Source organism: Cyprinodon variegatus, unplaced genomic scaffold, assembly GCF_000732505.1.
Source record: "Cyprinodon variegatus isolate N-32 unplaced genomic scaffold, C_variegatus-1.0 Scaffold352, whole genome shotgun sequence".
NCBI classification, from domain to species: Eukaryota; Metazoa; Chordata; class Actinopteri; order Cyprinodontiformes; family Cyprinodontidae; genus Cyprinodon; species Cyprinodon variegatus.
Window position 1 is genome coordinate 137,406 of NW_015150805.1, and position 10,145 is coordinate 147,550.

General features: G+C 37.0%; 1 protein-coding gene across 2 annotated transcripts in view; it reads right to left on the reverse strand.

Moving 5' to 3' along the window:
• Positions 1-6,044: 6,044 nt before the first annotated feature.
• The window catches only part of LOC107091800 (signal transducer and activator of transcription 5B-like), a 75,697-nt gene continuing 71,596 nt past the window's right edge, over positions 6,045-10,145 (reverse strand). The window contains exons 16-19 of one of the 2 annotated variants that reach the window (XM_015385960.1): positions 8,836-8,991; positions 8,650-8,701; positions 8,089-8,199; positions 6,045-8,003 (exon numbers count right to left, since the gene is read on the reverse strand). In XM_015385960.1, the coding sequence (XP_015241446.1) occupies positions 7,880-8,003; positions 8,089-8,199; positions 8,650-8,701; positions 8,836-8,991 (443 nt within the window). In that variant the 3' untranslated portion in view covers positions 6,045-7,879. The remainder of the gene's footprint in view (positions 8,004-8,088; positions 8,200-8,649; positions 8,702-8,835; positions 8,992-10,145) is intronic. The other variant, XM_015385959.1, reaches the window with a different exon arrangement.

Here is a 10,145-nt window from a genome sequence, read left to right on the forward strand (position 1 = left end):
TATTAATGCAAGGTCAGGTAGAAAGAGAATAAAATGCGGTGCATAAAAAGTTTAATAAGAATTACAGCAATCTAGAGAGGATTGTGAAGCAAAGGTACTTTAAAAGTGTGGACATGGACTGTAGGATGAGTCAATGCTTTGAGAGCTACCTCGCAAAAATGCACCGTGAGTGAGAGCGAAAATTGTTGCATGTCTTTTAAATGAATCCTCTCCAGAACCAAAAATAACCTCAGCAATATCTAATGGATGGAGAAGAAAAATGGTAGCACTGTTGCTTAGTAGTTTAAAAACCCTATTTTCTAATCAAAGTTAGTATTTGATTTGAAAGCCAGAACCTTTTGAAAGAGAGAGAGAGAGAGGCCCAGAATCCAGGTTTGATTTGGTGGGTCATGTCTTCTGCTTTGGTTTGTCTACTGAAATTTTTTATTTTTATTTTTTTACAAACCGCAAATCACCTCTGTTTGGAAATGTTGCATGCCTCCCTGTTCTGACAAGCTTTAAGGAGAACCTGATTATATTTCCAGCTAAATCCAACAACTGCCCACTCTGCCAAAAGTGCCAATACCTGATATAATGACTGATGCTGATCAGCTAGAAAACTCAGCAGTCATGTCAAGAAGGCAGGAGACAAGGGGGATGGTGGTCCAGTGGTTAGTTAGAGCATAGAACGAAGCATAGAATCCCGAGGCTGTGAGTTCAAAACCCATTACCACAGACTGCCACTCTGGCTCCCTGCGAAAAAGACGCTTAACCCCACACTGCTCCCCGGGCATCTTACGATTGCAGCCCACTTCTCCCCAAGGGGATGGATTAAATGCAGAGTAAATTTCTTTGCGCTGTACTTGTGACAGTGTAACGACAAAAAACAAAAAAAACAACAATGAAGAAAAAGCTGAAGGCTGCTGCTAAAGCATCCTGGACCTCTTTTACACCTCAAAACAATGCATGCCTCCATGCCACTATCAGGTATTCCAGTATAATGTAATAGTGAATTTATGTAAGGAAAATCATTTTGTTTTTCCTTTTCAACATAAGCAACAACAATATATTAAGAAATAATAAAGTTTTGAATAATATCAGCCTGTTTGGAGGTCAGCTCAATTTTTTGCACAGAAAGGATCATAAGAAAGGTTTGAGGAAAAAAATGAAAAATCAGACAATAAAAGTTATAGCAGAAGGTGCAAAAGAAAAGGACTCGTGAGGATGTATTACAAAGATTTTCTTTTTTTGGGGGGGGACATGGAGATTAAAGTGATTCCATGCTTCTTTTCTTTTCCTCATTCCCTCTCTGCCTCTCTCTACTTTGCTTGCTGCTCTCCCAGCATCATGTATTATGCATATTCAGAAATAATTCAGTAAAACTTCTGCTTTTAAAAGCCTCTTCACTCGACCCAGCTGTCTCACTATAATGTAAAAAGGCCTCTGATGAAACAGGCCTCAAACTTCTAGTTCACACGGGTCCACAGAGCTTGATCAGTGAACCTTTTAAAAGGTGCCTCTGATTGATTCACCCACAAACACTGGATGTGTCACAGTGGACCGTCCTTTTTTGTCAATTAGGTGGGAAGGCATGAAGGTAAGAAAACAGGTTAACAGTTTTTGGGTGTTGTTAAACAAGAAAATAAAGCAGTGTACTGCATATGCAAGTCTGAGATGGTTTTGTTGAAAATAACACCTGCTGTTTTTCCATTGAGGTTTGCTGCTGTTTCCTGTGGCAGGATGTCAACAATGGCTGCATACAGCAGGGCAAACTCCATCCTGCAGCAAATTCTGTGTGGTTCTGACCCATGGATTTTAACAAGCCATTCATTCGGCCTCAAACGTGTCCATCCTCATGCATGGCTGTATAAAAAAAGGGGGCATAAAGTTTACTAGGTCATCCACAGCTGATCAGAATAAAATCAGAGATGCTCCATAACTGCTTAAGATTCCAAATCAGGTTTTTCTGTTGATGCTTAAAATAAATCATAAATTTTCCTGAAATTTATCAGCTCTGAATAGAGCAGCAGTTATCACAATCAAGTTAATTCTGAATGCAGGAATAAAACCACATTATCATGACACATATAAACGAGTATATTTCATATTTGAAAGATGATATCTACAACGGAAGTTAATGCTTCTCATCACTGCGGAGGATAGGGTGTGTCTTCCTAAGCTTGTCAGCATACTTCCTGTGCAAGCCAATTTTAAAAGGAACTGAAACCATGAATAAAAACAATTATAACTGACTTGTAAATGTTTTACATTTCGGTGTAAAAGATGCAAAAAAAAAGAAGAAAAAATATTTTTTTCCATTAACCAATTCTGGTAATAAAAAAGAAAATAAATGATGCATCAATATTTTAATGACATAAGATGCTTATAAAGATATCAAATGACAGAAAAATTAAAATGCTGTCAAGTTCATATTCTAGCATCCCTATTAAAGCATAGATTTGAAATGTCTGATTCTTATTTTCTAAAAAGGTTTAAAGGTTTGTGTCACATTAAATTATGGAGTCACTGTTTTTCATGCTTGACTGTTCTTAGGCTAAATGCCAAGACTAAGCTCGAAAGTATGTCATCTTGTTGATTTCACCTCACAAGATTTGACATCATTAATTATGTTAGACGGTGGTGTAAAATAAAATATAATTAGGTGATGGCATACATGATGGTTGCATTTATCTGTTTATCCCCAAAGCCAGGGGTAGAAGCAAACATGATGCATCCCAGCTTCCCCAGTGAGTGATTAGCAGGTAAAGAAAAGGCAGGTAGTCGTCCACCTGGAAGCTTTTAAATACTGAGACTTAAGCTAAATGTGGCTCAGAAGACACAGATGGACCTTATCTGTATTTGCCAGGTAGGACTGAACGTAATGACATCTAATTTAAGATACTTTACTGACATCTAGTGGCTATTTGCATGAACTAACAAACAATGATGTGCTTTTTAATAATAACTGAACTTTATTGATCTCACATTGGAGAAATGTACCTCTGCATTTAACCCATTTCCTTTGGGGAGCAGTGGGCTGCCATTGTGTGGCGCCAGGGAGCAGTGTGGGATTAAGGGTTTTGCTCAGGGACCCAGAGTGGGGGCTGTGGGAGTGGGGCTTGAAATCAGAACCTCTGGATTCCAAGCTCAATGCCCTAACCACCAGGCCACGACTCTCCTTCTTGGACTCAATATGTGTAAGCTAAACAAATAGGAGGAGTTTTTAACATTTAACATCACATCATGCTGTATAATTGTGCTACCATGAGTCAAAGACACTTTTATCAACTGTTGCTGCAAAATCGATTCAATAAAAGTTTTTTTTTTTTTTTTTTTTTCAGCTTTAAATAAAGGAATTAAAGACAGTCATGTTCACTAAAAAAAAAAAAAAAAGAGATTAATGTGAATTTTATATAACAGAATTAAATTCATGGACAGTCCTAGACAGGAGCCAGGGCCTAGAAAATTTTTGGTTAAATTAATAATGATATGCATTGGCATAGAAGTCATTGATCCTTTTTTTTTTATCTTGACAGTTTTATCTTGAAGATGTAAAAAATCAGCTATGGCATTTTCAGCTTCAGGCATATCAAGATATGATCAGAGTTTTCATCTGCTTTATTAGAGGTTTTCAGATCAGCAAATGGCTCTTTGGTTGTCTTGATATTTTCACCTTTTTTGTGTGTCTCTCTTTTGTTCAGGGCCTCCATAAAAATCATGACTGGCCCCACGCTGGTCCACTGGTAAATTTAGTGTAGAAGTCAGCACTGTTTTAATTTAACACTTTATGTATAACTGAATCCATCTTTTTATGCATAAACAATTAGAACTACTCATCCAACCCCCAGTTGAAGTTAATAAAACATGTTATAAGGAAATAACTGGAATATTGTTTTACCCTCTGGTAAAGTAAGCCAGCTTACCACATAAACAAGAAAGCTCCTGCTGTAAACTGACTTTAAAACTATAAAGACAGCCCAGCCCTGATGGGAGTTATGTCCACATTTACTATGATCTCAAACAAACACATGAAGTCAACCTCTGACTGTACAGAATGATTGATGAAATACGAAGATAAGGCTGGAATGCAATGTAATAGAACCAATCTAAACAATTAGGTTACCTTGTGTTGATTCAAGTAGTGAAATGTCTGACCTTTCAAAACTGATAAAGAAAATCGTGTAATGAGTAACCAGTAACATTTTATTGAATTTGATTGTAAATTAGATTGTCTTATCTTTCCCAGGCATGACATGAGGAATTTAATTGGTCTTTAGGATTCAGCTCAGTTGCACAAAAACAAACGCAGTGCTTCCATTTCCCACCAGATGGCAGAAACAAACCTATTAAGGGCACCCTAAGCTGGTTTATTCAACTTTACAACCACTTAAAGTGCTAAAAATCACATCAATTTTGATGTATAAGATTAGGAAATAGTTTCTCAAGAGTTGGAAATAGGATGGCCCTGATTGTATGAGAGAGAATAAGCAATGATCTAAGAGCTGCAGAGTCCTTAAGATAAGTCCTTGAAGCAGTTTATGAGTCTGATAAAAGTTTCAAGAGGTCTCAGTAGAATTTGACATCAATGAATCAATTCTCAGATAAATTATCTACAAGTAGAAAGGAAACATAACAGCCGGCAAAACAGACAAAATTTCATCATCCAAACATGTCTACCCAAAGATGTTTACAAAATAACGACTAAAGTATCCCCATAGACCTACATTACATGTTTGCTACTGCTGATGCAAATGTGTATAATCTGAGAGATATTACAGAAGCTTAGCTTATATTTCATGAGACGTGAGCACAAATTAAGTTTTCACTCTAAGAAAAACTTAGATGCCAGATTTTAGTTTGCCAAAGCCAGTCTAGACAGGGACCAGGACTTCATCTGTAATTTCACTGTTATTGTCCCCTGAGGGAAGTTTGCTTTGCAGGAGGAGAAAACCATAAAAACATTTAAGAAAAAATATAATCACAAAATTTCACCAACAAAATTTAAACCCTTAAGGAAGAACCATTATTATGCATCACGGCTTCGCTTTTTCAAATTCAAGTTCAGTTGTGTGACATTTTGTATTAAAAATACGTTTTCTATACTGTTGGATTTTCCCTTTGGACTTCTGGAATCTTCTTCTGTGAAAGGACAGCTCTATATTGCAGTTATTTGGACACTAAGACAGAATGAGTGGTTTTTCAACTGTCATCATACACAAGTTAAATACTGCCAGCAACAGAAAATATGGATAAATAAAAGATGCTAAACATTAAAAAGAATATATATATCGAATATATATATATATACTCTTTTTTTTTTAAAGCTAACAAACATTATTTTTGTAGAGGAACTAAATCAGGGATTACAAGTTGTCACAATCATCACGATGTGATCCCTGAGGTATAGAGGGCCAAAATATATCATAAACTATATGTAAAACATACAATAAACAATTCCCATTTATTTATTTATAAAACATATTATCTAATTATGCCGTTAAACTGTAAAATGCATGTTCTGATTAAACAATAACAGGAAATAAAAAAGATAAATTAAACATTAAATATAATTTAGAAAAAAAACTACGTGTTTAATAATCTGGGTACAGTATATATTTTTACTTTATAGTTACAATTAATTTTGAGTGAAAGTAACTATATGTATTTTTAAGGGGTCTCCACTGGTATTATATTCAGAGTCAGAGACTAAAATGTTGTGGAACCCCTGGGCTAAATGAATAAATGTTATAGGTGGAATATAGAAAAACCCCATCATATTTAGTGTGTATATTTAGAGATTTATTCAGGTTCCCGACCATGCAAGGCCCTAAAATTTAATACATTGAAGGTGAAATCTGAAATCTGGTAACCAGTGTGGAAAAATCAACACTGGATTTATGCCTGTTAATCTATTGATTCCGGTTCAGACACCGGCTGTACGTTGTAAAAGTAAAAACCAATAGTTTGAAGCCAAACACATGGAACAGACCCTGGTCCATGTGTTTAGGATATGTGTGGTAAAAGAAAACCATTTACATTTATTTAGAAAACTTTATTTTATTCTTCTCAACTCAACAGCTGTGGCTCTTTGAACAGTCTCCAAGTGATAAACTCAAACAACAAACAAGGTACATATACATCAAACAACACACAGCACCGTCTATCTCATTAAAAAGGATCTACAGTGAAGCAAATCTTAGAAATGAACAGAAAAATGGCATTGGGGTTCAGTCAAAAAAAAAAAAAATCAATTGATGCTTAAGATTAAAAAAAAAAAAAAAGAAGAAAAGTTAAATAAAAAGGATTGAAAAAAGGGAAAAAATGTCATAGCAATAATGAAAAGGCTAAAAATAATATTTTTTCTTTCAGGTTATCAGATGCTCTGTACTGTTTTTACTTCAGGTTATACATAATTTAGCAAAAACTATATGCAAATCCTCAGGGTGATCTAAAGTGGTTACATTCAACTGTGGAGTGCCACAGAAACAACATTATATATAAAATCTACTGATCAGCTTCTGAAAGCAGCGTTTTCTTTTTGGCTAAAACACTGGTTCCGACACAATTTATTCCTGAGGTTGTAACGCGGTCTTAATTATGATGTACGTGAAACATGTTGGGGGGGAAGGGGTTGATGGATGCACAACAATAGTTAGTCTAAACCAAAGGACAACAACCTAACTTACAAACATGGTGACATCCTGCAGGATGTATATGGCAGCAGATCTTCAGTCTTTTGCAAATCTTTAAAGCCTTTTTTTATGCTTTGCAACATTTGCTGCTTGCTTGTTCAAGTTGTCACAAAGAGACATGCCCATGCCACAGTGTCATGATGCAGCTGCACAAATAAATGCATGAGGATGCAGAAGAACGTTGAATATTTAGGCATTAACGAGACATAAGACACTTCATGACTCCGGACATCTTCACGAGAGTGGTTTCAAGCATAACACAGCCAGATAGTTAGCTCCGTGCAGCGAGGGATCTTCTTCACAAACAAAGGAATCTACTAGAACAAAATTTACTGACTGTACCTACTGGAGACAGGGTAGTGCAGAAACAGTGAATGAACCAATACGAACGACTGTCAGGAGACCAATGCGAGGTAGCGTTGACGAGGGGAGCAGTGGGACCTGAGAGGACAAAGCTTGCAGCGCTAGGTAAATGCTTCGATTTGCATTTCTGTGTATAAAGAGAAGACATATAGCCCTGTGAGAGAAAGGGAGGTGCATGAGCTCCTTTCCTTTGCAGCTGGTGAACAAATCGAACACAAATAAATGTAAAGCTTGCAAGCGAGTACCGTGTTCTGATGTGAGTGCAGTCGGATGCAGAGAGCAAAGAGAGCCACTCTGCTTTAGGTTAGTGTATATACATTTGAATAACTGACAAGCAATGAATATTTCTTTCTTTTTTTTAAGAGCAAAGGCAAAACTCCTCTTTAAAGTTTCTCTTTCGTCAAAAGGGCAAGATCAGTGTCACTAGCAACAATAACAAATTTACAAAGCAGAGAATATAAAATAAAAAACATTCAACTTCTGAAATAACGTCATACAGTAGCATACTTTTCAAAATGAATTGAAGAACAATTGAAAATACATGCACAATTTCCATGGACGATATTTCTTCCTTTGTTTTCCACGACACTGTAACATTGTAGGTTGGTTTAATCTAGTCTGTTGTACAAACACTTATGGACACACACAAAAAAAAAAGATGTGAAATCACTGACATGCATGTCTTACACTGAAAGGAAAAAGGAAACAAACAGCCATTATTAACAATTTTACATTATAGCGGTATGAAAAAAACAAAACAAAACAGAGATGAATGGAATTAAACCATGTTAACGAGAAGTGGGGCAGGGCTTGTTTGGTTGCATTGCATGTCGACAGGTCAAGGGTCAGGACTGCTGGCCCCCCCACTGACTCTCTACAGGCCTCCGTAGAAGCTCCTCCACATGCCGAGCCACATCCATGGTGTCGTCCAGGTCAAAGTCTCCGTCTCCGTCTAACACGGGGTCAGCTCTGTCAAGGCAAACAAAGAATATCCACACGTGCACAACACCAACAAAACACACTTTTTGTATTTTCCCGGGACTAGGGTACTTACATAGCTGAGTACATGCTATAAGGGTGAGAGTGATTAACAGGAGCTGGAGAGGCGCCTTGATCCATATATGTTGGATTTCCACTGACTGGGTCTGGATTAGCTGTAGCAAAGCTGTAAAAAAAAGAAAAAGAAATCACACATAAAAATGGAATTGTAATTATGAACTAAAAGCCCCAGAAAATACATTCAGCAGTTTCCAAAGCAACAATTCTCAGCGTGTTTCCTGTGCTTATTCACATCCTTACGTCCTTTTTCTGTAGCGCTGCGAAACCGACCATAGAGAGGGGCAGACGGCGCAGCTTCATAACTAACAAGACTAACTCATATGATGAGTGGAAGACAGGCTCATGCAGGAACCCCCCGCCATCTTTAATTGGCCTCCTCCAACTGTAACAGCTAACTAATGGCCGACCTGAATTCAAGGTCCGGCACTGGGTGATTAACTCTAAATGCTGCTTCAGAATAATAACAGACAAGTGGATAGCAAAGGGAGAAGGGTAGGAAAAAGGAAACAGAAATGGACGCACAAGACGAAACATACAACAGGATGTAAGTACTTACTCAGGCACTACTTGTTTGATTTGTGGTTTCACGTAGCCATCCACTGCTTTAGCTTTAAAAAGAAAATAAAAAACACAACAGAAGAAAAAAAAACGTAAAAACAGTGTTTTCCACACCATAAATAACACAAAAACGAAAACATTTTGACCAGTATTTTCAGAGCTCGTTATGAAAACAGTCTCTTACAGAGGGGTGGTGTGTAATATTTGGAGAACACCTCATCTTTGGGTCTGTCAGGATAGAGGAACAGGAGGTGATTGAGATCGCTGATTCGGTCAGCCAAGGAGCGAATGGAGAAGTCTTTAGTTGTGTAGGGCATCAGATTCCAAACCATTCGCTCACCTAAATGCACAGAGGGTATAATCAATAACAGAATTAATTTCTGTCTATTTCAGATGTTTAAAGAAAACTAGACAGGTTATAAATTCACCAGATGCTTACTTAAGAGTCAGGCTAAAAAGAAAGTAAACCCTTTTTAAATGAAAGGTACTGTGAGTTAGATTTTCTATGATGTGATTTTTTTTGTGCTCATGTTAGGTGTTTATATTAGGCAAAGGTAACCTAAGAACATGTAAAACTTTCAGGGGAATAAAAGATATCCCAACCAACAACATCCGTGCGAAAAAGCTCACAACCCCTCCAATTAAATCATGAGTTAACAATAATTAACCGCGTTTTTCTGAGGTCACTAGTAACACTCAGGGCTGTAGCCTTGACTGACCCGCAGAACAAATAAATGATTTGAATAGGGAAACGTCTGGCAACAGGAAGCAAGCTGAAAATTTTTTAACAGATCGTATAATAATCTGAAGGATTTCAAAGCCATCTTTAAGGCTTTTGAAGCCTTGCAAAACAGTGAGCGTTATTCACTATAAAGAGAGAGAAAGATGAGGTAGGAGTAAAAAATTTCCCTGGAGGCCAGTGCAACCAAAATACATCATACTGACAAATTCTATTTATTTATTTTTTGCATTGTGTTCTGCTTACATAGCCCTGAGAATCCACGTACCATATTGTCAATTAAACATGGTGATGGTAGCTGTTTTTAACATCAAGAGTGATACAAATTTTCACAAGAAATGTAAAATTTTTATTTTTATTAAGCCTTATTCATGTACTTCAAATGAAGTTCCCTCAATCTCTATGTCAATAACCATCAAGTTGAAAAATGTAATAATATATACATTTCATATATAAATATATATATATATATATTAGAGTCCTGCAACGGGTCGGGTACCCGCGGGTCCCCGACGGGTCACCCGCTAAAATGCTCTTTCGCGGGTGAAAAATACATAAATAAAAATAAACGGGTCAGGCGGATATTTTTTTAGTGCGGGCGGGTAGTTGGTGATTTTTTTTTTTATGCTTGTGTGTTGTTATGGACATCAGAAATGTTATATGAATCAGGCACTGGGATCACCCTTGCTGTAGCTTAAAGCCCTGCCGGCAGTGTGGGCTTCCCTCCAAAAAGGCCACAGTCAGTGCATACACGT